Source organism: Adiantum capillus-veneris, chromosome 5, assembly GCF_014529385.1.
Source record: "Adiantum capillus-veneris isolate H3 chromosome 5, ASM1452938v2, whole genome shotgun sequence".
NCBI lineage: Eukaryota > Viridiplantae > Streptophyta > Polypodiopsida > Polypodiales > Pteridaceae > Adiantum > Adiantum capillus-veneris.
In genome coordinates this window covers 107,364,357-107,391,861 of record NC_140935.1, presented here as the reverse complement: position 1 = coordinate 107,391,861, position 27,505 = coordinate 107,364,357, and the positions used below count along the sequence as shown (strand labels likewise).

The following is a 27,505-nucleotide window of genomic DNA, read 5'->3' as shown; positions in this document are numbered from 1 at the left end:
GTTCTTTAGGTTCTTGGTTTTGTTTGGGTTCTTTGGGTTTGTCGTCGTCGTCGACGACGAGGATGAGGCCAAGCATTGGATATTGCGGGTACTTTGTACTACTGTTGCTTGGTATTGTGACAATGACGACAACGATGACGAGGCTACATCGTCGTCGAGACTATGGCTGAATGCTATCACCGCGGACGACGGGCTAAAAACTGAAAACGCTCGAGATGAAGATGGCTAAAATCTGAAAACGCTGAACTAATCTAGCTAAATCAAAAAGCACTGGTTTAATCTGAAATGCTGACAATGCTGGGTTGAAAACAAGAGATGGCTACTGGGAAAAACATTGGCTTTTGGGGTAGTCTTCACTAGGCCAAAGTTTTCTTTGAAGAGAGCAGCACAGACTAGACTCATCAGAGCGTATGCGGCCTTGAGAGGATTGGAGAGGATGTGTTCGCAGATTCAATTCCAGGAACCCCGAACAAAGCCCTGGCTCTATGATACCTTGGTAGCTTCAACCATGCTCTATGGGGTTCAGGTTTGGGGAACCTCTGTGGGTCAGGATGGGTGGAGAGGTATGGAGAGGCCCTTGGTATCTATGATCTCTCGATTGATTAGAGCCAAGACCTCCGGGCCACACGAAATCATTAGAGCGGAGTTAGCGGCCCCCCTATGGAGAAAGAGGCGCTTACCAGATGAGTCTCCTTTATGCACAGCTTATGGGATACTACAAGAGGCAGATATGCCAGATTGGCCCTTGAGTCTTCCAGACAATTAGCTTTACAGGGGGAATTGATTCGACTCTTTCATGGAGCAAGCTAGAGAGAACGTTTGGTTATAGACCATCACATTGACACAGGACGGCAATACAAGACATCAAACCTAGACATCATATTTATTGGGCTATTCTCTGTTTGTTTGTTTGCCTGTATGTTCATGCACATGAATCCAAGACAACCCAGCTTCAAGCCCCAAGTCAATGGAAGCTCCTTCATGTGTGACCCCTGAGAGATTGACAAGAGGGATGGATGTGTGGGCCCTGGACTATCGTCAAGAGCTGCGGATGTGTTTAACGCTTTAGCTCGGATCTAGTACTCCGCACAAACACAGGGTTACTTTACTTCACTTGAAAGAACTGAACTGAACTGAATGAATAAGAGACACACACACACACACACACACACACGACACCGGATGTCGGGTACCAACCACCCTCAAGGGCCCCCTTGCTTTGTTGATAGAGCAAGAACTTGCTTTATTACTTGCACAATGCTGATACAATGATGCTAAGTGTTGAGATGCTATCAACAAGGAAAACGAGTGTCTCTATAGCCTTGCATGAGTCACACTATTGGAAAGAAGAACTATTGCATCGCCGAAACCACCTGTGATAAGCACTTATAAAGTTTTATAAAGAACCCTTCTAGCATGAAGCACACTTAGAATTAGGAGAAACCAAGGACATAAAGACAGCTCGTCTCGAGCAGATGTCTGTAGAGCATCCATAGGCTAAAAATAGATAAAACATGAGAGAGATATGGCCATTCAAAGTTGGGGGTGTCCTCTCTTATGCTCAAAAATGCTCTCTGGAAAGTTTGCAAGTGTTGCAGCTATAAAATGGGGCCTCTTTTTATCTTTTATCCCAAGAGATTTTGGGTAGGAAATGGGGAGTCGGTGACTTTTGGCCCAAGGGAGGAGTGGGGCTTGTGCAAGGGGACGAAAAAGGCGGCCAGACGCCTCGGCAGGCAGGTGGGAACTCAAAAAGACGCCCCCTTCTCCCCCAAATGTCCACAAGCCCCCATAGCCAAGGCTTGAGAGAGCTCCTCTCTCATTTGATACACCCCAAATGAGTACCCATTCCCCCTCTTATACCGCTTGCTTTGAGCCCAAGCTCCCCTATGTGGGATTATCCCATTGCCACATGACACATTCTCCACAGACTTCCCAACTTCCTCCTCTCCCCACAAAAAATTCTCAGCTCAACATTCTTTCTGGGCCAACTTTCCAAAAGCAATAGTACACCGCTTTGGCCACCAAATGCGATGCCGCAAAGCATGACTCGGAGCCCATTACCTCCGTTACTTCCAAAAATTTAAAATCTCAGCATTTCTAATTTAAATCATCAAGTTGGCCCAGTTGCCTGTGTCGCATGCATCTGCAACCACTTTCTAAGTCCAAGTCGAGACGGACCACTTCGGACGCACATATCTCATGATATACAAGTCCGATTGACAAGCTATAAAGCACAGCTGAAAATACTTATTGAAAACCATCTTTTGGAGACCCAAACAACCCAAAGCTCCAGTAAACAAGCCCGGAAAAATCAAACCTTTGTACATAAATTTTTACATGGTCACTCCCAAGACTCAAAACACTATGTACACATATATACATGAGACTAGTTAGCAAGCTTTTTGGCATCATCTATTGACATTATGCTCATCCAAAAAATGTCTGATATAGCTTGCCAACCTCCCCTAGCCTGCTTGATCATTCATGACAAGCAAAGGTTTCTAGGGTGAACAACTGCTGTAGCGCATTCCCAGAAACCATAGTAACAGGGAATGGCCATTTTCAGGTCCCCGTTTCCTGTTTCCATCCCAATCTCCCGTTCCGAATCACCGTTCCGTGTTTCAAACGTGAGTATCTGAAGCAGGGAATGGCATTTCCTGCATGTTGTTATTCCCCGTTCCCCGTTCCGATTTCCCGTTCCGGGTAACTATGCCAGAAACCTCATTCACACTTTCAGGTATCTTCGCATTTTCTTCTTCCATTGATAACATCTCATCCGTCACAATTGTCATCAAACATGCTAGATATTTCTTCAGTCTATAGCCATTAACACGATACTTATGCTTTGTACCACCCAAATCTGCCAACTGATATGTTCCATTGTCAAACTTATTCACAACAATAAAAGAACCTTCCCACTTAATTTGAAACTTTGTCTGGAAAGTATTGTCCACCTTAATATTGTATCGCAAAACAAGATCACCTTTTTCAATTCCCTTATCCTTCATGCATTCATTAGCCTTTATCTGAGCTTTCTTTGACACTTCCTCATAGTAGCTCAAAGCCAAAGCTCTGTCCAATTGCAAACATTGTAAATCCAACAACCTTTCCTGCCAAGTATCTCTTTGCTCTTCATCTCCCAATGACAACAATTTAAGTGCAAGAATCTCCACTTCAATTGGCAATAAAGCTTCCTTGCCATAAACCAAGTGGTAAGGGGAAAACCTTGTGCTCATTTTGATAGCAGTTCTATAGGCCCATAATGCACAAGGCAACTCTGAATCCCAAGTTTTCCCATGTGCTTGGGTCGTCTTTGTCAAGATTCTCACCAACTCTCCATTGAACCTTTCATTGAGACCATTGCATTGTGGATAATAAGGAGAACTATACATGTGCTGTATATTGAGCTTTTCACACAGGAAATCAAATAGCTCTCCTTTAAACCCCGGTCCTCTATCAGGTAGTTCCAATGGGACACCAAATCTGCAGCATTTATGTTCATATACAAATTTTCCAATTTCCTTACTAGTAATTTGTTTAACACCTTTAACTTCTGCCCATCATGACAAATAACCCACTGATATTAAAATGTAAGCATTTCTTTTATCAGTCATAGGTAGTGGTCCGATAGCATCAAGACCCCATTTTTCAAACACATCAAAAGCTAGAATTGTCTTTCATAATTGAGACTTCAAAATTCTCTTCCCCATTTTCTGACAAGATAAACAAGATTTGCACCAATGGTTAACATCCCGCTGGATACTTGGCCACACATAGCCTTCTTACAGAATCTTATGTAACATAATCTTCATGACGAAATGACCTTCACAAGATCCCTCATGATTTTCTTCCAAAATCTTATAGATTTCTTCTTTCCAGGGCACATGACGCAATACTAAATCACTTCCTTTCATGTAAAGCGCATCATCAAGCATTTTGTACTTTCTAGCTTTTCTTATAAAAGCATACTTTTTGGATGATGGTAGATCCTCAGGTAAAACACCTGTCAACAGAAAATCCACCTCCTTTGATAACACTTCCCTTCCATGATATAAAGGGCCATTTGCCTTCAACACAAACACACAAGTGATCATTTCTTGGGCAGCGTCATGAGCTTCTTCACTTTGAGACCTTTCAATATGCAGTAACTTCCATGCTTCAAACTTTTTGAGTAAAAATTTCACCTTGAAGCATAAATTTTTCAGTTTAGGATTCTTGTTCTTCCATACTCCCAATACTTAATTCACAACCAACAAGGCACTTTCAAGAGCCATGTACTCTGCTTCATTGTTACTTTTTGCATCAAGTTTCAGCCCTTGTTTCCTTACAAGTTTTCCTTGTGCATCATAGATGACAATTCCTCCACAAGCACCATAATGACTTCTTCAATAAGAGCCATCAAAACATAACAGTGAAGCATTGGATATGGCAAGAGGTTCCACCTTCTTCCTTTGCACCATCTCTTTCTTAACCAAAACAAGAGTCTCTTTATAAGTGAGTAAATTTGCCAAGGTAGCCCGAGTACTCTCTTCCACCAAAAAGGTGAACTGAAATTTTTGCAATTCAATAACCCATTGTATCACTGTCTTTTATTTATTCGAGTTATTAAACAGTTGAGGAAGCAATGAATAACTGGTGAGAAAAGTGAACGAAGTTTGCAACAGATAATGTCTAAATCGTCTGCAAGCATAAACCATACTGGTCATCACCAATTCAATTCCTACGTAATCTCTTTCATGAGGAGTCTTCACCCTACTAGCATAATGAACAGGTTTCATATACTGAGATTCCTTCCCTCTTTGCAACAACATAACCCCAATGGCATCATCTCCCACTGATGGGTTAACATAGAATTCCTTTTCCTAGTTAGGAGCTTGCATAATAGTTAGTGTGCTTAAAACTTCTTTGACTTTGTCAAAAACATCTTCAAAGTCATGTGTCCACCCCAATAATTCATTCTTAACCGCTGGCTGCAATGGATACAATAACTCTGATGCCAAAGATATGAATCGAGACAGATATTCAACCTTTTGTATGAAAGTGGCAACTATCTTGTATCCTTTGGAGATGATAGCAATAACAAAGCTTCTACTTTCTCTGGATCTGCCTCAATCCCATTTTTTGAAATCATATGTCCCAGAAGCTTCACTCTTGGCTGTGGGCTGTGCCAAATGACATTTCTTAGGGTTCAACTGACCCCCGCATTCATCATACCTTGCAAAAGTCATTTCAAGCTTTTGAAAATGCTCTTTCCTTGAACTGTATACACAAAAATCATCTATAAACCCTTTGACAAACTTCCCAAGGAACGGGGTAAGGACCCAATTTACTTTCTTTCAAAAACTCCAAGTCCATTTGTCAACCCAAAAGGAAGGCAGCAAAAGCAGAAACAACCCCATGAAGTGATAGTAGTCGTCTTTTTCCAATCTTCAAGGGCAAGGATAAGTTGGAAATACCCTGAATAACCATCACAAACACTGTAACTTTCAAAGCCAACCACTACATCCAAAAGTTGATCAATAAAAAGTAAGGGATAAAGATCTTTTTTGGTCACTGCATTTAATGGCTTGTAATCAATGCAAACTCTCGAACGCCCATCTTTCTTTAGAGTGACCACTACAGGGCTCACCCATTCAACATTATCGACTGGCAAAATGAACACTGCATCCAAAATTTTATCCACCTCTTCCTTTAAAGCATTCATTTGCTCCTTACCCATCCTTCTTAATTTTTGTCTTATTGGCTTTGCCCCTTCAACTAATTCAACCTTCACACGATCTCCAACAAAACCCCTTATTTCTTGATATGAAATGATGAAAAGATTTGGAAACCTGTCCAACATTGTTAAGTACTCCTTTCTTTCTCCTTGTGTCAAATCAATACTCAGCATGTTTTGAATCAACTCCTTCTTCACTGACAATTCTTGTTTAGGCTGCATCAACACCTCAAGTTGTTCTAAGCGGTTGGAAGCATTTATATCCCCCAACACTTGCAATACTTCACCAGTTTCTCTCTTCTCCTCGTCCAACAGTAAGAATGACACTTCACCCTCATCACTGGAACTAGAAGTGGTGCTACTTTCTGAATCTTCACTGGAACTAGAAGTAGTGCTACTTTCTGAATCTTCAGAATTGTCTTCACTGGTAACTTCGGATTCATCATTCTCACTCACACCTTCTAGTGCCAAAGGTTGCTTGGTAGTCATATCAAACACTCTCTTTTCACCCTTCTTGCCATACACGCAGATTGTGCCCTTGTCCCAATCTTGCACAGCACCAACAGCTCTCAACCAAGGTTGTCCTAAAATGAGAGAAAAAGCTCCCAGGTCAGCTGGCATAACATGAAAGTTCACAATGACCTTCACGTTAAAGACTTCAACTTCCAGATTCTTAGTCAACCCCAAACACTTTACTTTGGCATGGTTTGCTAGTCGAATCCTGAACCCAGAGCTTCCGCATGTAATGAGACCCAATCTCTCGACACATGATTGTGTGATCACACAAACTTGAGCACATCCATCAATGTGGGCCTCTCCCAAGCCCACATCTTTATCCAAGAGTTCACTACAGGACAAATGTCAGGTAACTCTCACACAACCAACACTCTGACTTGTCCATGCTTCGGCTTTTTCTTTGGATTCACTGATGACTTCCACTGCCTCTTAAGTTTTTGGGCACCATATTCATTAACTGTCCAAAAGTACAATCTACTTTCCTCCCAATCAGGTCTTCCTTTAAACTGTAAGTTGTTTGACCTTCTCCCAAAGGTAAATCTGCTACTTCAAACCGTCTACGAGCTCTTTGCTTTCTCTTAACTTTCGCATCTTCACCCTCTTTCTCTTTCCCTTTCTTCTTACTAGGACTTGGAGCAGTATAACCTTCCCTCTCTCTTTTACCTACGGACATTATATCTGCTTCTTTCCTCTCAACCCACACAATACCCACATGACCACCAGAGGTTGAGGCCTGATTTTCCTGTTCAATACGTTGATCTCCCCGTATATCCAATGCATAATCATTAGCCCTGTTAGGAATTTGTTGAGGAAGTGGAAACATATCACCTCCCATCCTTATTGACCTTGGACACTGAGTTCTGACAAGTTCACCACAATTATAACAGGTAGGGATGAACCTCCTTTGTGGCTGAAAGACACCTTGTCCATGACCCACATTAGCATTAGGCTAAGCTTCATTTGGCTGGGCCATTCCTCTACCACGACCACGACCACCTCCAAGAACATTGAGCCGTAATTCCTACGTCATCATGTCTTGCATATTTCATTGTAATTGTTCAGTGTTCGCAACCCTTTGAGCAGGTTGGGCTTCAGTTTCTGCCTAATTTCCCTCAATTTGGCCACCATTACCTTGCACATGGACCACTCTCCCATACTCATTGAGTCTTTAAGCTTTCCATTCTTTCTCCCTGGCGATGGTGACTGCTTCCTCAAAAGTAGCAGACCTTTTCAGCTCAACTTTGAACTTCGGACTTTCCTTTAAGTTTGCCACAAAACGGTCCTTCTTTAACATGGTTGGAGGGATTTCATTTCCTAAAACTCGGACCCATTTATCCCATAAACGGGTAAACTGCATGACAAAATCATCAACACTTTAATTAGCCTTCTGAGTGTACCCCAAAATCTCATGCCAAACTTGATCAGGTACTTCAATGGATCTGTATTGTGCTAGAAAAGCTTGCTTCACAAGATTGTAGTCCAAAACCACCCCTAGAGTTTGTGCCTGTACCACCTCTTCATAATTTTGTGACCAAACTTTTGCCTCATCCTGTAAATTGTATTGCAACAACCGCAATAAAATAGCTTGATCTAGTATATTTCGCAATAAGCAATTAACTTCCAATTCCGTGCATTCTCGTTATGCAAACTCGTCTGCCATGTTCGATTGCCACAAAAACACTTACATGTGACGTCGTAAGTTCAAGGGAGGTCGATGGATCTCTCGAGTACCTAATCCACCTCACACTGGCCCCAGTGCTTGGCTTCACAAAACCTCGCGACCCTCCAAAGGCTGCAATCCAATTACACGACCGCCTCAAGTGTTGTCCACAATTTGCACATACATAGGCGGCTGTCCATAAAGACCCACATCCCCTTTACATTCTCTGCGTACAGAATAGACATATTTCACAAGAATTGGAGCGCATGGGCACTTGCTCCTCAGGTGGGGGCACCAAAACGATGTTAGCATGCAACAAACAAGGAAAACGACTGCCTCTATAGCCTTGCACGAGTCACACCGTCGGAAAGAAGAACTATTGCACCGCCGAAACAACCTGTGATAAGCACCTGTAAAGTTTTATGAAGAACCCTTCTAGCATGAAGCACGCTTGGAATTAAGAGAAACCAAGGACATAAAGACGCAGCTCGTCTCGAGTAGATGTCTATAGAGCATCCATAGGCTAAAAACAGATAAAAGATGAGAGAGATATGGGCATTCGAAGTTGGGGGTGTCCTCTCTTATGCTCAAAAATGAGCTCTCTAGAAAGTTTGCAAGTGTTACAGCTATAAAATGGGGCCTCTTTTTATGTTTTATCCCAAGAGATCTTTTTTCTCTCCTCAACCGGCAAGGCTCTCTTTGAAGGCTCCATTTTATTGGTCCATTTTTGGCCTCATTTGGGTAGAAAATGGAGAGTCGGTGACTTTTGGCCCAAGGGAAGGGGTGGCGCTTGTGTCCAAGGAAGGCCACGCACCTGGGCAGAGGCAGGTGGGAACTCAAAAACGCGCCCCCTTCTCCCCCAAATGTCCACGAGCCCCCATAGCCAAGGCTTGAGAGAGCTCCTCTCTCCTTTGATACACCCCAAATGTGTACCCATTCCCCCTCTTATACCCATTGCTTTGAGCCCAAGCTCCCCTATTGTTACCATATACATGTGGTAGTGATGTGTGTGAACACACATAGGACCGCCGGGGTATTTTTTCCCTCTTTAGGAGGTTTTTTCCCCCGTGCATTGTATACACGCCCATTCATTCTAGGGCTATCAATCTTTCCATTGCACACTAAGTAATATACTATCTGTTGTGTGCCTTGAGCTTCCTTCATCTTCTCCAAGCTGTGTTTTCCTGCAACCCTAATTCCAACAATTGGTATCAGAGCAGGATGCGTCCTCCCGGGCTTAGTCGCCAGCAGCTCCAGCACATGACTACTCCCTTTCTCCGATTTCAGTGAGCTTTGGCTCAGATTTCTGATTCGGGCTCATTTCGACCTCTGTTTCTAATACAGGCAGTGCTGCACAGGCTATTTCGTCATTTTGTGCAAAATTTCTGTCAATGCCGTTTTCTGCATAACAGGTCCCTTACAGTCTTCTACGGTTTGTGTTATATAGCACGTGTTGTTCCCGCTTTGTTTCTCCTCTTTTCGGGCAGTTTTCACATCAGGTGCAGGCATTCGTAATGGCCGACAACAACACAGATTTGTTCAAGATGTTTGCTGCTGAGGACAGATTTGATGGAGACAATTACCCTCTATGGGCTTACATGATGCAACATGTTCTTGTGTCAAAGGGTGTGGAATATTGTGCAGGGCATTGATGTACATCCTGGTTCTAAGGATGTTGAGGATGTTGAGGATGTTGCCGGTTTTGTTGCAAGGATTGCTGCTGTTAGAGTTGTTTTGCCTATGGCAGAACAAGCTCGTTGGGATGTACAGGATGCGCAGGCTCATGCGTTGATTGCGTTGTCTGTGAAGCGCACCATTACTCCTCACATTCGTTCAGCGAAATCTGCAAAACAGGCTTGGGATATTCTGGCTGGTCTTTATGGAAGCCGCAATGAGGTAAAAATTGCATTGCTGCGTAAAGAGCTGGAGTCGAAGATTATGCATGAGGAAGATGATATGGACACTCGTCAAGGATAACAATGAGCAACTTATTTCTGCAGGTGAAGTCGTTTCAGATAGTTTCCTAGTGCAGATTGTTCTTGATGCCTTACCAGATTTTTACCAGGCTTTTGCTAGTACTTAGAGACTTATGACCCAAGGAAATCCTGAAGTTGTCAAGTTTGATGCATTATGCACATTGCTGTTGCAAGAGTCACTTTCCAGAAAAAACAGGACTGGATAGCATGCAATTGAACAGGCTTTTATTGTTGCTCAAAGAAAGGGTGGTAACAGCAATGAGCCACTTCTTATGGTTCTTCTACAAGTGGAAAATCACTTGTTTCTAATGCTTCTGCTGGCACCAATTCGTCTAGAAATTCTAGTGATAAGGGAAAAAAGAAGATGCGTTGTCATTATTGTAATGCTAATGATCACTTGATCAAGCAGTGTCCTAAGTTGAAGGCCAAAGAGGCTAAGAAGAAAGAGGGTGGTTCCACTGCAAATGCTGGTTCCACTACAAATGCAGCCATTGTTGAGTCTTCTGTGAAAGGAGACTGTGATGATGATGTTGATGCAGAATGGGATTTTAGTGCAGAGTACACTTATAATCCTGCTGTCCATGATGCATGCATGTCAGTTGCTGCAGATTCACGTGTGGTATTTCGACAGTGGTGCTACAAAGCACATTACCTCACATCGTGAATTGTTCACCTCTCTCGAGTTTGTCCCTCATAGAAATTCAGTCACTTGTGCCAACAATGCCTCTTATCCGGTTCAGGAAGTTGGAAAGATTGTGCTTACTGCTGCAAATGGCAGTTCTTTCACAGTTGTTGATGCACTTTATGTACCTGGGATCAAGAAGAATCTTTTGTCTGTATCTGCACTTTCTAGACTTGGACTTGTAGTCAAATTTGTGGATGACCAAATGTAAGTTCATGATCTCAGTTTCGGTGATGAAATTGTTACATCTGGCCTCTTGTGCCGTGGACTGTATAAGCTCACTTTGTATGACAAGTGTGGACAAAATTTTGCAAATGCAGTTGCAGACTCGAAGGCTGTTTCGGATGCAAAACTGTGGCATGCACGTTTTGGGCATCTGAATTTTGTCAGTTTTCTGCGTTTGCAGAAATCTGATATGGTTGCTTCTTTGCCGCCTCTTGAAGCACCTGTCAAACATATTTGTGAAGGCTGTATTTTGGATAAAATGCAACGTTCTAAGTTTCCAAAAGATGGTTCAGTTAGGGCCACATACAGGTTGCAGCTTGTGCATAGTGATGTTTGTGGACCCAAGCAAACTCCGTCCTTGGGAAATTACCTTTACTTCGTGACTTTCATTGACGATTACTCTAGACATGCATGGGTATTTCCGCTTAAAGCGAAGTCCGAAGTTTTTATGTGCTTCAAACAATTTTTGGCTATGGCTGAAAATGTCTCGAAATGTACTATGGACATCCTCTGTTCCGATCGAGGGGGGGAGTATATGTCTCATGAATTTAATGCATTTCTGGCTAGTCGTGGGATAAAACACAAAAGTACAGTGCCTTATAGACCTTAGCAAAATGGTGTTGCTGAGAGGAAAAACAGGTCACATACGGAAATGACACGATGTATGGTCAAAAGTCAAGCTTTGCCGCATTCTTTTTGGCTTGAGGCCATCATGTGTCATCCACAACCAAAACGTATTCTGGTTTCACGGGATGTTGTGTTTGTGGAAGATTCTGTTCAGCCCTTGTTGTCATGTACTAGAGACAGTAATGTAAGCTCACAGGACATTTATGACAGTTTGTTGCCTCTTTTCAGTGGTGGAAATACGAATGTAAATTCCAATGAGGCAAATGTACAACCTATGGGGGTTTCTAAAAATGTTACAGGTCAGTCTATTACTGATGCAGATATACATGATGTACTTGATGAGGAAAGGGCTGAGAATGAGCAGGCTAGAGGTATGCCAAAATGGTTGGTGCATACTTTGCGTGACAGTAAATTGGATGCACCTTTGCCTAGTCGTACTCGTTCAGGTTCTCGCCATGCATCTTATGCATCAGATTGTTATGCTTTGGCTGTGTCTAGCCTACATGATGTTGAGGAACCTTTGTCTTTTGATGAAGCACAAAATTCAGAAAATTGGATGGCTGCCATGCAATCAGAATATGATGCACTTATAGAAAATGACACGTGGACTTTGTGATTTGCCTCCTGGCAAAAAGGCCATTGGTACAAAGTGGGTTTACAAGTTGAAATGCAAGCCGGATGGTGAGGTTGATTGCCATAAGGCTCGACTTGTTGCAAAAGGCTATGCGCAACAAAAAGGCATAGATTATGAAGAAACTTTTGCTCCCACTTGTCGTATGACTACTGTTCGTTTTCTATGTGCATTGGCAACTCATTTTGGTTGGGATGTACATCAATCAGACATTGTTATTGCTTTCTAGAATAGTGACATATTTGAGAAAATTTATGTAACGCAGCCTCGCGGTTTTGTCAAGAAAGGACAAGAGGACAAAGTGTGCAGATGTAAGAAGGCTTTGTATAGGTTGAAGCAATCTCCTCGTGCTTGGTATGAGAAAATTGACACTCATTAGGTCAAATGAGGCTTTCGTAACAGTCCAACAGAAAGCACATTGTATGTCAAGCGTTAGGGCGATGTACTTCTCATTGTTGTTCTTTATGTGGATGATTTGTTGATCACTGGTCCCAATGAGGCACATATTGCTGAATTTAAGGCTGATTTGAATGCTACTTTCAAGATGAAAGATTTGGGGCTGTTGCATCATTACTTGGGCATACATTTTAAGCAATGTGATGGTGGTATTGCCTTGTGTCAGAAAAGTTACATAGAGACATTGCTATGTAAGTTTGGACTTGAGGATTGCAAACCTATTGCCACTCCCATGGAAACAGGTTTGAAGTTAAGTCTACATGATGCTAGTGATCCTGCTAATGTCACTCTTTATCAAACTGCTATTGGCTGCCTCATTTATGTATGCAACACGATGCAAGATATTCAGTTTGCAGTCTCACAGGTTAATAGATTTATGCATAGCCCAAGGTCTAAGCATTGGCAAGCTGTCAAGAGGATTTTCCGTTGCTTGAGCAGCATTTTACATCTTGGCTTGTTTTATCGCAAGGGGGATCATTGCCGCCAGATTTACATGCTTTTTCGGACTCACATTGGGCTGGTTGTTTTGACACGCGAGTGTCCACAAGTGGTTTTTGTTTCATGCTTGGCAGTTCATGTATATCATGGTTGAGCAAGAAGCAACCTACTGTGGCCACTTCTAGTTGTGAGGCTGAGTACAGGGCAGTCTCCATAGCTACGGTTGAGTGTGTATGGCTCAGACGCCTTATGGTTGATTTGGGTGTTGGACAAGACACTGCCAACACTATCTACACTGATAGTCAGAGCGCATTGGCAGTTGCGAGTGACCCAGTTTTTCATGCTCGCACAAAGCACATTGAGGTGCATTACCACTATGTCAGGGAGAGGCTCTCAACAGGAGAGATCAACTTGGCTTATGTGCCAACACAGGACAACCTTGCAGATCTTTTCACAAAGGCATTGTCTCGTGAGAAGTGAGAAGCTTTTCACAAAGCTTTGGGCTTACTCCCCTTTGTGGACGAATCATGTTCTCAGGGCATGGCACTTCCCTTTACTCATGTGTCAGCTCTCGTTCACTGCATCATTTGTTACCATATACATGTGGTAGTGATGTGTGTGAACACACTTAGGACCACCGGGGCATTTTTTTCCCTCTTTAAAGGGTTTTTTCCCCGTGCATTGTATATACGCCGATTCATTCTAGGGCTATCAATCTTTCCATTGCACACTAAGTAATATACTCTCTGTTGTGTGCCTTGAGCTTCCTTCGTCTTCTCCAAACTGTGTCTTCCTGCAACCCTAATTCCAACACCTATGTGGGATTATCCCATTGCCACATGGCACATTCTCCACAATCTTCCTAACTTCCTCCTCTCCCCACAAAAAATTATCAGCTCAACCTTCTTTCCAAGCTAACTTTCCAGAAGCAATAGTGCACAGCTCAGGCCACCAAATGTGACACCGTAAAGCACGACTCAGAGCCCATTACTTCGGCTACTTCCATAAATTTAAAATCTCAGCATTTCTAATTTAAATCATCAAGTTGGCCCAGTTGCCTTTGTCGCATGCATCTGCAACCACTTTCTAAGTCGAAACCGCCCACTTCGGACACACATCTCATTTTGTACAAGTCCGATTCACAAGCTATAAAGCACAGCTGAAAATACTTAATGAAAACCATCTTTTGGGGACTCAACCAATCCAAAGCTCCAATAAACAAGCCGGGCAAAATCAAACCTTTGTACATGAATTTTTACATGGTCACTCCCAACACTCGAAACACTATGTACACATATATACATGAGGCTAGTTAGCAAGCTTTTTGGCATGATCTATTTGCTTTATGCCCATCCAAAAAATGCATGACAACGTGTTTAGTGTTAATTCTCTCGTTTCCCCTCACCGCCCGCCCCCCCCCCCCCCCCCCCTTACTATTCTCTTCGCACCTTTTCCTTTTCTTGGTAAGTTTCGCTCGTGCTTCTTGAGAGGCTCTCTACTACTCTCTGCCTTCTATTGGTACCCAAAGGGCTTCGTTTATGCGTCCTTTAGCCATTTGCCCTACCTACTTTTAATAAATGTCATGTCAAAGTCACTTATTAATCAATGAATTAAGTGATTGCTCATATGCCTAAAGTCGTGTAAGTGACTTAACTCAGCAAGTGAGGGTATGCAACTATGACCCGCTTGGGCATGCACGTCCTGCTAGAGGCTCACAAAGTGCCAGGCTAGGTCCTAAGCTAAGACTGACGCTAGACTGTAGCAAAAGCATGTCCACGTAGCGCAAGTGAAGTGCCCACGTGACTGTCAAAGGTGAGGCACAACTGTCGAACTTCTATCTTGGGATTCTTTCTGTACTTTTAATGTTGACTGCTTCTGATGCATGTGGATACATAAACCGATGAAAACGCCTCCAAGCTGGTGGATACTGCGGATGTAGGTCTGGTGCAATGTAAACACCGACCACACGAGTGACTAGGTAAACTTACTGTCGCAAAAATACCAGCCTTCATGATGACTCTGCCTTGCGAGCAAGTACTACCACTCGAATAGTTCTGTTCTGAAAACATTGCAGGTGAAACTGAAAGGTAAGGGTGCTCGGAGGTAATTCCAAGGGTTTCTTGTCGATGGAAGGGGATGCACGCTACATGCGAATGCGAATGCAGAAGAGGGGTAGGGATCCTGTCTCCAACTCCTTCCATATCTGCATACAAGGCAAGTAGATCCCGGTACTCAAGATCAGGGTTTTCGTGTATCCGACTCAAAGATGGGAGCTAATAAGTCCATGGTCGGGACTCAAAGATTCTTTCAAGAAAAAAAGCCGGGAGAGGTTCTTTAGGTTGTTCGTTCTACTTGGGTTTCTTTGGGTTCGTCGTCGTCGACGACGACGAGGACGAGGCCAAGGATTGGATATTGTGTGTATGTGGTACTGCTGGTGCTTGGTATTGTGACGACGACAACGACGACGACGACGACGAGGAGGCTACGTCGTCATTGAGGCTATGGCTGAATGCTATCACCAAGGAGGACGACAGGCTGAAAACTGAAAACGCTGGAGATGAAGATGGCTGAAATCTGAAAACGCTGATCTGATCTGAAATCTGAAAACGCTGAACTGATCAAGCTGAATCAGAAACGCTGGTCTGATCTGAAATGCTGGCGATGCTGAGCTGGAAACACCAGATGGCTACTGGGAAAAACGTTGGCTTTTGCTGGGCAAAAACGTTGGTCCTGTTGGTGCTTCTTGAGAGGCTCTCTAATGCTCCTCTGCCTTCTACCGGTGCCCAAAGGGCTTCTTTTATAGGTTTTTTAGCCATTTGCCCTACCTACTTTTAATAAATAAATGTCATGTCAAAGTCACTTATTAATGAATGACTTAAGTGATTGTTCATATGCCTAAAGTCACGTAAGTGACTTACCTGTGCAAGTGAGGGTATGCAACTATGACCGGCATGGGCATGGGCATGCACGTCCTACTAGAGGCTCACAAAGTGCCGGGCTAGGTTCCAAGCTTAGACTGACGCTAGACTGTAGCAAATGTCCATGTAGCGCAAGGAAAGTGCAGACGTTACAACTATAGATGTTAGGAAGTATAATTTATGGAGATCTACATGCACAAAGCCCATGCAGTGTAATCACACCTAAGAGAAGAGGCTTAGGGCATTTCTATCAAATATTATCTCTACCGCAGTTGCTCAAGTTGACCAGGGCAACTGAGGACTAGACACTTTTTGGGCAAGGGTTGGCTTCTCCGATGTTCGACTGAGCCCATGTCTGAAGGATTTACTCCAAGAATGAGTCCCCAAGGTTGTCAAGGTGCAAATGAGGAAGGTAAGTAGGACAGGAGAAGGGAAGAAGAGAGACGCTGATGGAGTTTTTTCATGCATGGGGTTTTCCAGGTTTCCAGGAGGAAGCTTTGACTTCCACATCTACATGGAGGTGAACTCTTGAGAAGGCAATGAGGGCCAAAGACAGCTAGAAGTTTCGACTACATAAACTGTGCACACAGTCTTGAAACTTGAAGACAACAGCATACTGAGGAGGCTTTGACCAAACACCAGGAGAAAAATAAATTACCGATGGACTGCATATCTTAATAGCGACAGCTCTCAGGGAGGCTATCTTGCCACCATCAGTATACGACATCATGCATCCTCCCATATCAATAGTATGCACGTAAATATTCTCCAGGGCAAGCTTGTGCATCTACATAAATCATAGCCATAGGACACTCAGCTCACTGGTAATTATCCATCACTTTCACTTTGATCCTACACACCCAGGTTATAATATAAGCTCCTTCATTGTTATATTTTTTCTCTTCCTCCGTGAAAATGGATGCATTGAACATCTCAATAACACTGCCAACACCACATTCAGTGCCAGGTCAAGTACTGCCCTCCATATCTAGGAACCAAGTTTTCTAAAACCTCCTCACAGCTAACCAACTTTCACCGTCTCCACAAACAAAGCCTTCATTTCAGCAAGAGACCTCCAAGCTCAACATTCAGATAGTCTCACTATACATCTCCAGCCAATGTAGTTGACAGGCATGAGAAAAATAAAGGATGCAAGGCTACTTTAACTCAACTCTTTTAAACATTTATTGGCTGCAAAATGCTGTGAGAGCATTCAGAAGTTCTGCCCGTAATTTGTAAACAAAACTATGATCAACTACGCAACTCAAGAATCCAGAAAGGGACAAGAATAGCCACAGCTCAAATTCCCACATAACAACCTCTCTTCCACCAATCGAAATCCTCTTCACATAGAGAATCGTAAACCTTGCCGTCTACTATTCCTCATAAACTAGACACAATTCAAGGTAGTGAATTTATTAATCATACATCAATGCCAATAGAATTCCTAGCCTAGCTTGCAGGTCCATAAAGGAGCCATGAAAAGGAGAAGCCGTATGGAAAACATCGCTGGAGCTCAAGCAGCTAAATGAATCTTGTGATGAAATTAGCCTCTTCTTGTGAACGACCGTCTTGCTAATGAATTAATCTCTTCTTATGAATGAGAATCATGGTGATGAAATGGGTTAGAAGAAAAGTTAACCTGTTCGTAAACCATGTGAAAGAAGGTGGAAACATGAGCGCCAACAATGTGCTAGCCATCACAACTTGTGGAAGGAAACTGTTTGCTGTTTTCAACATCTTCCATGCTCTCTCCGCAACTCCCTCCGCAGGCTGCACAATTCAACTGACCTGGATTCACAAACTTGCAAAAACAACCAGGCGTGTCAAACTTACTCACTACAAACTAGGATGAAACATGACCTAAAGTTCCAATGCAAAGAAGCCAATGTTCTGCAAAGAAATAGAGAGATCCAAACGATAGTTTGTTTTATTATGAACATCTGGGGGCTTGCTTATAAGCTAAACCATCTGTCACAAACGGGAGCGTATAACAATATAAAATACACTCGGATAAATACAATTTATCACCTAATTACTGAAGCCAGAGGATATAGAGAGAAATAGATAGAGAGAGAGATATAGAGTGAGAAGATCGACACAGTACTGGGGACCAGAAGATGGGATTGTCCCCCCCCGTAATAGTATCTTTATTACTGAGGAGAAGTCTATACAAGCACTTGAACCGAACGTATTACCACGTTCATTCTAGAATAAGACTTTATGGTTTCTGGAAGCCTCGGCTTCCTATTCCTAGGGCAAAGCCCTATTCCAAGGAACTTTTGTTCCTTATTCCAAATCCTCAAGAACCAAGGTTCTCGCCTTTGGATCTCACCTTCCAGACTCAGGGCATGAGATCCCTGCAACTCTCTTTTCCAACTCTGTTTCTAGAGTCCTCTTCCCGCAGAACAGCTCTGCTTTCCCTGACATGAAGTCCTTACTTGGAAATCCCAACTTCCGGATCACAACTTGAGAGACTACCTCTCTCCGATCCGTGGATCTACTTCCCAAACTTGGGTACAAAACCCTTGGGCTGATCTGGCTCTAGTTCCTCAGAGCGCTTTTCTCCTACAGAGGCTCATGCCTTCCTCTGCTCCTACTCACTCACGAAGAGGAAGTACACCTGCAATCAAATACTCAGAGATCATAACATGAAAATCGTTACCTTCAGAGTCTTGACGCTCGAAACGCAACTCGATTCTCGAAAAGCAATTCCCTCGAAGAGATCTCTGCACAAAAAATCCTCTCTTCCAATCCTACACACAAAAGAGGTGTGTTCTCGGGTTCCTTCTCATAAATCAGCCCCGTCTACGACATTTCTGGGCTGAAAACAGAGAAAAACAGCAGCTTGTCGCAATGGAAACGCGCTCCGTAGGCACGTCTTCGCGAGGGAACTCGCGCACTGGGTCCTAGCGACATCTGGCACACTTGGGGCAGCCATGGGCATCACTGGCAACGTCTTCTTTGCGGATGAAATCTGCAGCAGCATCTCCTTCTTGCAAAAACTGATCCCCCCCTCTGAGTGAGGGCATGTGATGCTTTTATAGCTCCTGGCCACAGCACGAATAGCTAAACGCAAGCTGCTCGCATAGAGATCGCGGCCGTTTTTTTTATTTTATTTTTTTTCCCCGCGTCGCTGTTCTGCCAAAAAAAGAGAAAGAGAAAATGTTGGCTGATGTGTTGCCTTATTTATCAGATGGCTGCCCACTTAATAAGTGGGCAGCCGACGTATTTTAAAAAATAGTCTGAATCTGTCCAAAAACTCAATAAAACCTTATAAGTTAAAAAAACAACGCTTTCACAGCAATTCCCAGGCGTCCTTGGATGCAATCACATGCACAATTGCAATGCAGACATAGACTTCCTCGACTTCCTCGCGAGAAAGCATCTGCTTTCCCGAAAAGCAATCCCGCTTTCTTAAAAAGCATCTGTTTTTCCTCAAGTTTCCTTTGAACCCATCTTCATTCAAGTGCTTGCTTTTCCTTGTGCAGAATTGTAACACAGTTCGGAATTTCCTCTCGACTATGGATATTCCTTTTTCGATGCACCCGTCATCCACCTTGTGACGCATCAGGAATACCCATCACCTAGTCCTTTCCTACCGAACTTACGGTACAATCTCCTTCGCGATGCTCTATGTCACCCATCCTATGACGCATCAGAGATGTCCGTTCCCAGATGGTCGGATACTTCTTCCCGATCCTCACTGTCACCCATCCGATGTGACGCATCAGAAGTGCCCGTTCCTGGTGGCCTTACAGATATTCCCTTTCACAGTGCTCCCGTCATTACTCTGAATGACGCACTAGGAATATTCTATACTCGGATGTCTCCAGTGAGAAAAACCCTCTCACTTAAAATTCCAATAATTCATTTAGAATTATTTTTCTTGGTGTTTTAAGCGAGAAAACCCTCTCACTTATAAATCCAATAATTAAATGAATTATTTTTATGTCAGATAAAGCCAATTTAGCAACACCATCTTTCAATCAATTGTGGAGTATCTCTTTCTATCTATCTTATCAAATGTGGAGAAGCTCTATATCTCATGATCTGTCACAAAAGTGATGACATGGCAACCTCTACTAGACGAGGAGAGTGGGAAAAAGGCCTACAGGAGATATTATGGTGAACTGATGACATGGCACTGCTATACAACAGTCTCCATGTTTTGCAACGCATTTTTAGGGCCGTTGATGTCACAGTTTGCTGCAAGATTTAGGAAGCTTTTGGAGCGCTAACTTGGTTACTTTTGGAGCAATGCATGCTTTTGTATTATTACGGCCAATGGCCTTAATAAGAGCCTTGGGGGAGGCTCCCCTCAGCTATCAAATGCACATTGGAGAGAGGGGTAGTTAAACCTTTTGAAGATCATTATAAAAGAAATACCGAAAGGGGCGCTAGACGGGGTTCCGCTAGAACAGCCTCAGCCTGTCACCTGTGACCCCATTTCCTTGAGCGCTTCTCCATCAAAGAAGATAAGGACTTCCTAGTCTTGCACTTTGCCCCATGCTCTACAAAGTTCGGTACTTTTGTTCATATGATCAGGGTCGACGGTCCCCACAAAATCTGGTACCAATCCTGCTTTCGTCTTTCCTTTTCTTCCGCGCTTGGTTGCTGCTCTGTAACTCTCTGGCTTATCTTCTGGTGATCCTCTGGTTCAACTTCTTGTCAAGAGTTTTGTCCAGCTCTTTCTGCGAGTACTTTTATGCACTCGTCTGTCCTTTCAGCTTTCCTCCTGACCTGATAGGAGAATCAATGGCATCACACCATCTCGAGTAAATCTCATCAATCGGGTAATTCTTGAGGTGTTTCGCAAATCTCGGGTCTCTAGAGTACTTGATCAATCTTTTCACACACGTGTTAATGGAATCGGCTTGTGGGGCGGTAGGCTTTGGCTTTCACCCGAAATTCTTTACTTTAAACACACACAGAGAGAACGTGCGAAGGAAACCTGTGACAGGAATTAACACTTAAGTACACACACGAATTAACACTTAAGCACACACACGGCTCGGAAGCTAGAATGCCCCGAGCAGACGCCGACAACTTGTAGGCCCCAAAATTGGTGCCCCTTTCGGTATTTCTTTATTCTTTAACAAAGGAAATAAACCCTGTGATTTCCTACGAGCTGTCCCGCATAATGCGGGCTGAAATCCACCTATTTTGGCCCGATTTCGGTAGCATAACTGTACTAGGACGCTTCACAGTCAATATCCCCACGCAATAGATGTCACGTGACACATCCAACCCTATGTGTCCGTGGACAAGCTATAGCATGATCAGGGTTCAGTTCAGTCAACTCAGTCTAGAATAGGAAGTGATCTGGCACTTTTGTGAGACTGTTCGCAGACCGTGCATGTCCAGACACTTAGATTAGATGCATATCCTCTGGTTGCACACAACATGACCATCAGATTCGACTCAGATCCCATCAGTAGCATTTTCCAGTGCATTTATCCTATTTTACCTATTTTGACATTTTTCACTTATTATTTTTTTATGACTTTTGTTGGAAAGTAGGTAGGGCAAATTGAGTAAGTTTGTATATAAGCAATCCTAGACTAGCACTAATTGGCAGAAGAGGCAGCAGGAGCTCCACCGCTCAACAGGCAACTTCTCAAGCAAGAACCCCTTGGTTGCGTTTTTCCCTCCAAGCAGAGATCTCCTATGCTAGCGTTTTTCCTTCACATCAGCCTAGCGTTTCCATCAAGCCTCATCGCCATGCAGTCCCTGCTCTGGCGTTTTTGCATCAGCAACCCATCGCCACCTACTTCAGTACCTAGCGTTTTTCATCCCAGCAAGAAGCGCCACAAATTTCAGCCTTGGCGATATTTCAGCAAGTCCATTTCAGCGTTTTTTCCTCAGCCCATTAAGCCCCACAGTAGCAGCAGTTTTTCAGCCATAAAGACCAGCAAAAATCAGCGTTTTCCATAGCGTTTTCGGCATCAACAGATTTCAGTCATTAGCATTTTGGACAGCAGATAAAGACCATCAGATTTCACCCCTTAGATCGGTCTCGCCATCACCGTCGTCGTCGTCGATCTAGCCTACACTTGCATCAGTCATATGCATTCAGTTTGTACCAGTTTGTGTAATCAATAGTAGACCACTCTCGCCGACGAGAGTGGGGCCTTCGGAGGAGGGTTTTACAACGTCTCTAGTGTCGTATTCTCTTCTCTATCTCTCAATCTCATACACTTTCATGCACAATGTCCATTCACTTTGTTTGTGTCCATTGCACTCTCTCATTAAGAACGGAAGGCTCTCCCTTCCATAAGAACAAAAGGAACCTTGAGCACAGTACAGAGCACTCATCTTGAGAAAGAACAACATTCATTCCGCTGCACCTAACATTGGTATCAGAGCTTTGGCAGTGTTCTGTATAACTCAAGGAAAGAACCACAAGAACCACATAATTGTTTTTTGCTTGTTGAGGTCGCACGAACCCAGGCTCGCTTGGGCGTGTCGATTCCTAATCATGTTTTTGAAGAGTGATAGGAATCCCAAGAAAGAAGGGTTTGTCCAGCCTCCCCTTGTGTCTCTTTTCACTCATTGAGAACGAACCGTGCACTTAGCGGCCGGCCAATCGACGTGAGGTGGGAAAAAGCAACCTTGGTGTGAGCGCAAGGCCACCAAGGGGTGCGCCCACGGAAAAGAGTAGAACTCGGGTGAAGAGAAGATCCTTCTCAGATTGCAAGCGAAAGAAACCCTCAAGAACCTCAAGAACCCAAGACCCTCAAGACCTTCAAGAACCCAAGAACCCAAGAACCTCAAGAACCCAAGTTTCTCGTGAACTTAAGAACCAAAGATCATAGTGCATGGTCATCACCCGAAGCGGAAGGATACTTCGCATACAGGTGATGAGCATGAGAGAGGCGACGAAGAATTTTCCCCACCAAGAGATTTTTCCGACCCTCCCCCTTCGCCATCTACACCACAAAGTGTACCAAATCCTATGGAGGCAATGGTCAAGACGATGATGGACATGATGGCCAAACAAGAAGCGACTCGCATTGCCTTGGAACGCGAGCGCGACGAACGAAAAGAAAGAAAAGCACAAAGAAAGGAGGAAGCTGAAGCAAGATGAGCGGTCTGGGAGACCGAGCGTGAGGCTCAAAGAGAACTACGCACTCAAGAATTGGTTCGACAAGTACTTGCCTCGAAGTCCGAACTAACCAAAGGACCCTTAGAACAGTAAGAATGGTAAGAATGGTAAGAACGGTAATTCTTCTAACCAATCTTCCAACAGTCTCTCAGAAAAGAACTCTCAAAATGAACCTAAGGGAAAGGCTAACACAAGTGCTAAACCTATGCTTACTCAGAAGAAAAGGTAGCACAAGGAATTTTAGGAGGATACATCACATCGGAAGAGCAAAGCACTTATTCTAAGGAAGGTCGTTGTTTTCATTGTCACATTAAGGGTCACATAAACACGCAACATCATGTTGTGCTTGCTACAATCAAAGCTTATGTTCTTTGAGGTGTCAAAATGAGGAGAGAACCTCCGCATGGTGATGATTGAATTGAAAAAGTTTTCTCGTGACAAAAACTAACGGTCGAGACATAACAACTTGATCTAGTCACGCGAGGCTTAGTTATCAGTTATAGATAACTAAGCCAGCTATGCCTCGACAAAGCATTGAATGAATAACTGAGCCTCTTGCATGGTCACACAATACTTAGTTATTCATTCATCCTAGCGTCACCATAGCATTACAAGCAATGTAACAATGTAATGAGTGTCCAAGATTTTCCATGTGCCACAAAGAAGAAAGACTTCTTACGTCACCTTGCATTAGTACATGGGTAAAGCAGCATCCAGAAAAGCCAAAGTGCAACGTCAGTCCAATAACAGTACATTAAGCTAGAAAATGCCCTTCTAGTTTCCAAATCACCTGTTCTACAATTGGATCATCAGATGTTTCTTCAAATCCTTCGTCCTCCAAAGGACTGGGTGAAGAAGACGAAGAAGCAGCAGCTACAGCAGCAGAAGATACCGACTCAGATCTTTGCCCGACTCCTGAAACAGGCGCAAAATTGTCGAACCAGGCTACTTGCATAGAAGGGATCTGCAGAAGAAATACCATGCTGGGAGGAGCTGAAGCATGAGAAGGTGCGGGTTGCGCGAATGAAAGGGAGCGGAGGTTGGCCATGCTTGCGGGCGAGAGAAGAGGCGGAGGAAGAGGAGACATACACATGTGGTGGGCAACTGCAAAGAGAGCTCGCCATTGGAACTTCCTTTGAAATGGTCACTAGCCTAGCTTAGGAGCTATTGAAGTGCCAGGGCCCAGAGGTGGTGTTGTGAGGTGTTGTGTTGACATTGAAGACAGGAGCGTTGACCATGGACTGATTGAAAGGACAGAGAAAGAGATGTGACACTTTTAGTAGAGTAATGTTGTGGTTACGGGAAGCATATAGTCATCCCGCGGTGGAAGCTCAAATGCGAAGGCTCCGACTAATCACGACTCAAAACTTAGGAAAATAGAAACACGGTTCATAGCAGGCGGTGGAAGAAACAAAAGTTTTTGCCACATCATGGAAGAAGGAGTTTTTCTTTCTTCCACCCCCTCCCCCCAAGTCCAAACTCGCTTCCACCCGTGGCACAGCAAAAAGGAACCAACGGGATGCCTCCACCATCTTTGGTCCACCCTTAAGAGCATCTTGTTTCTCCACCCTTATTTGAATACTGGTAGGGTGGAAGAAAGAGAGTTTATTGCCTTCTGCTAGGCTTCAGCTCAGCTTTCTTCCACCCATTTGATGTGAACCCGGCCTTAGTGATGCAGCTATGTCAAAATCTGCATAGCTACAAAAGGCATTGCAAAGTTGCATAAAAGACAAAATTTGCATAACTACAAAGGCCATGTATAGTTGCATAAAAACAAATAATTGGTACACATGTAGCCATGCATGCATTAGGAGAAGTTTGAGGTTTCGAATTAGTCATGTAAGAAATGGTAGAGAGAGAAAATACTTTTCATTTTTGAAAATGTGAACAAGAAGTTTTAAAACCCAAAATTGGGAAAAAAAACTCCACCTATTTACTACCATGCATGAGATGTCACTTTTTGGGGCACCACATGTAGTGTCGTTTTCAAATTTCTTAGGAATGTGTCCCTTTTTCAAAAATTCTCCTTCCCAATGCATCGTTTTTCTCTTTTGGTTCAAACTTTAAATTTTTATTTGCTCATTGCGTCTTTTCTTTGCACCATATCCAACTCATCATCTCCCCCATATCTAAGCTTTGACCATGAATCCTGCTAAGAGAAGTATCTATCATCTCCATATTGAGTTGGAAGATAAATACTCCCCTTTCCCGAAAAAGACTAAGCTTTGTGAAACTCCTCTTTCTGCCATAGAAGCATTGAAATTTAAAACAAAAGAAGCACAATGACATGTGGACGGATGGTAGATTGTATCCCATAGACCCCATCATCAAATGCACCCCACCATTTTTCAATTGTTCTTCATTGATAATATTTGTAAGAGATGGTATGAAAGGGCTATTAGGCTATACACAAAAACTTGCAGTAGAAAGGGACATTCTTAAGTTGGAAAACCATTTGCTACTACAATTGAAGGACTCTCTTAATCATCAGCTTCAAGAAAGCAAGGAGAAGGTAAAGAGCCTCTAATCATCTGAATACATTAAGAAGAAAGAGGACAGAGTTTGGGCCTACACAAAGACAAAGGAAGTTGAAGAATATTGAGAGTTTCAAGCACGAAGGTGGAGGCTACAACAAAAGAATCAAAGAAGTGAGGTAAAATTGATGTTTTTTTCAAATTGTTATCTTTGTCTTGCAAGTTGGTATCTTTGGGTGCTATACTCTTTATTTGTATTTACTTCAAGTCCTTAGTTCAGCCAGAATGTTCACAAGGAAACATGAGAGGTGCATCACAATCATTTTGTGAAGTGATTCCACTTGTTGTCGTTGGCAATCTATTGGATGAAAAAGATTCAGGGTTGCTATGCGAAAATGCATGGATGGATTTTTGCAAAGTTCTACTTTGGACAAGGATGAAGTTCAAGGCACTATAGACAAATTTGGAATTAGTAGGGTAGGTTACCGAAAGCTATTCAAGATTATCGATTAAAATTTTAAGCAATCAAGAGTAAAGGTGTCCTTGCTACCAAAGCCATCAATTATTCAACATGCTAGGCTCAAAATTAATTCCAAGGTCATGGAGATGCTTGGAGAGCCTTTCCACATCAATAACATATATCCTGGTAAGAAGAAAGACCTCAAGTTTAACTCTTTCAACAATCTATTCTTTAACTTGAGAACTTTGCGGAGTGCAATGACAAAATTCTATAATCTTCAACAAATTGAGGTGAATGGGCAAGCCATTTTTTAAATTAAATTAGATGGGAGTGAAATTGTGAAGGGTAGAAAGCTTGAGAGGAAAAGCTTGAGAGAGTATCAATAAACCTCATGAATAGAGCTCTTTATACCACAAAGGAGGAAAAAAACCCTAAAAATTTTAGTGTGCAGTCAGAGAAGAATATTTTTTGGTTGGGTGCGCGCTTTTGAGGTTGACAGTGAGGATTTCAATGTGTTGAATTGGGTATCCCACCACACTAATATCCCTGCAATAATCAAAGCTCAAAAGGTTGGGGAGGAGCTAGATGTTGAGGGTTTTGGTAGGTACAAGGTGGAATGGCCCATGGGGGGAGACCTAAAGGCACTAAAGTGTATGTACAATGTGTGAAGGGGGTGCCAACTCCAAAGCCCCTCTATCTACTGCATGGGTGCAGCAAAGAAGCTGAATCCTACTAATAGGAACAAAGCCCCAGATAAACACTCTAAAGATCCAAAAATTCAAGTTGTTTTAGATATTCCTCTGTCAAATGTCCACCTTTGCACACTCCATGTACTTTGTAGAATCATTGAGAAGATTGTGCACCTCTACATAGGATTTGCATGGAAACTACAATCTTTATCAGCCAGAGAAACTGCCATAAAAATTATTGAGAGGGTATTGTCTAATATTGGACTTCATGGGGGGAATGTGGTGATTGAGTCAGACCCTAAGAGGCCATCTGGTGGAAATAATGTTCCTAGGAAAGCTTCTATTGGTGGGATAAAGTCCATAACATTTTTAGGATTCCATGGAAAACCGGGTAGGGTTTTATCTGAATTCCAGTACAACCAATAGAAGGCTCTACACAATATTGCGAAGGACCATTGAGTTAATGGTAGAGCAAGAAATGAGAAGACAGAAGTGTGGGAAGCCTTGGATGTAGTCTTTCCTTACTGTGATAAAAGTCATAGAGGAAAGAATGATCACTTCAACTTTAAGAAAGAGTTGAACAGATTTAAGAAAGCCATTACAAGTTCTTGGAGCTCACAGTACTTCACACACTACATGGTGATAATTATGAAGTTGGATTCAACTAATTTAATTATATGTGTAAGTTGCTAAAGAAATTATTTTTTTTGTGCAATACATTGTCTACAATCACACTTCTTGGTATGTAAAGAAATATGGAAGCTTGTCAATTTGGTCTACTCAAGGTATGTAGAAGTCTCACTATCATGCAAGAACCAAGTTTTTCAAACACACTAAACATTGTGGAGGAGCTTAAAAAGCTAATAGCTTGCTTGAACTATTCCAATGTTTTAACAAACAAGTGTGGCACAAAACAAGATCACAAGATG

General features: G+C 42.9%; 1 protein-coding gene across 7 annotated transcripts in view; it reads right to left on the bottom strand.

Annotated features, from left to right (window-relative positions):
* LOC147457885 (putative sodium/metabolite cotransporter BASS5, chloroplastic) overlaps nucleotides 1–24,205 on the bottom strand; it is a 120,457-nt gene extending 96,252 nt beyond the window's left edge. For 2 of the 7 annotated variants that reach the window (XM_086512665.1, XM_086512667.1), the window contains exons 1-2: nucleotides 23,744–24,072; nucleotides 17,488–17,618 (exon numbers count right to left, since the gene is read on the bottom strand). In XM_086512665.1, the coding sequence (XP_086368791.1) occupies nucleotides 17,488–17,618; nucleotides 23,744–24,046 (434 nt within the window). In that variant the 5' untranslated portion in view covers nucleotides 24,047–24,072. Of the gene's footprint in view, nucleotides 1–17,487; nucleotides 17,650–23,743 lie in introns of all 7 variants that reach the window. The other 5 variants (XM_086512666.1, XM_086512669.1, XM_086512670.1 and 2 more) reach the window with 5 other exon arrangements.
* Nucleotides 24,206–27,505: the final 3,300 nt, after the last annotated feature.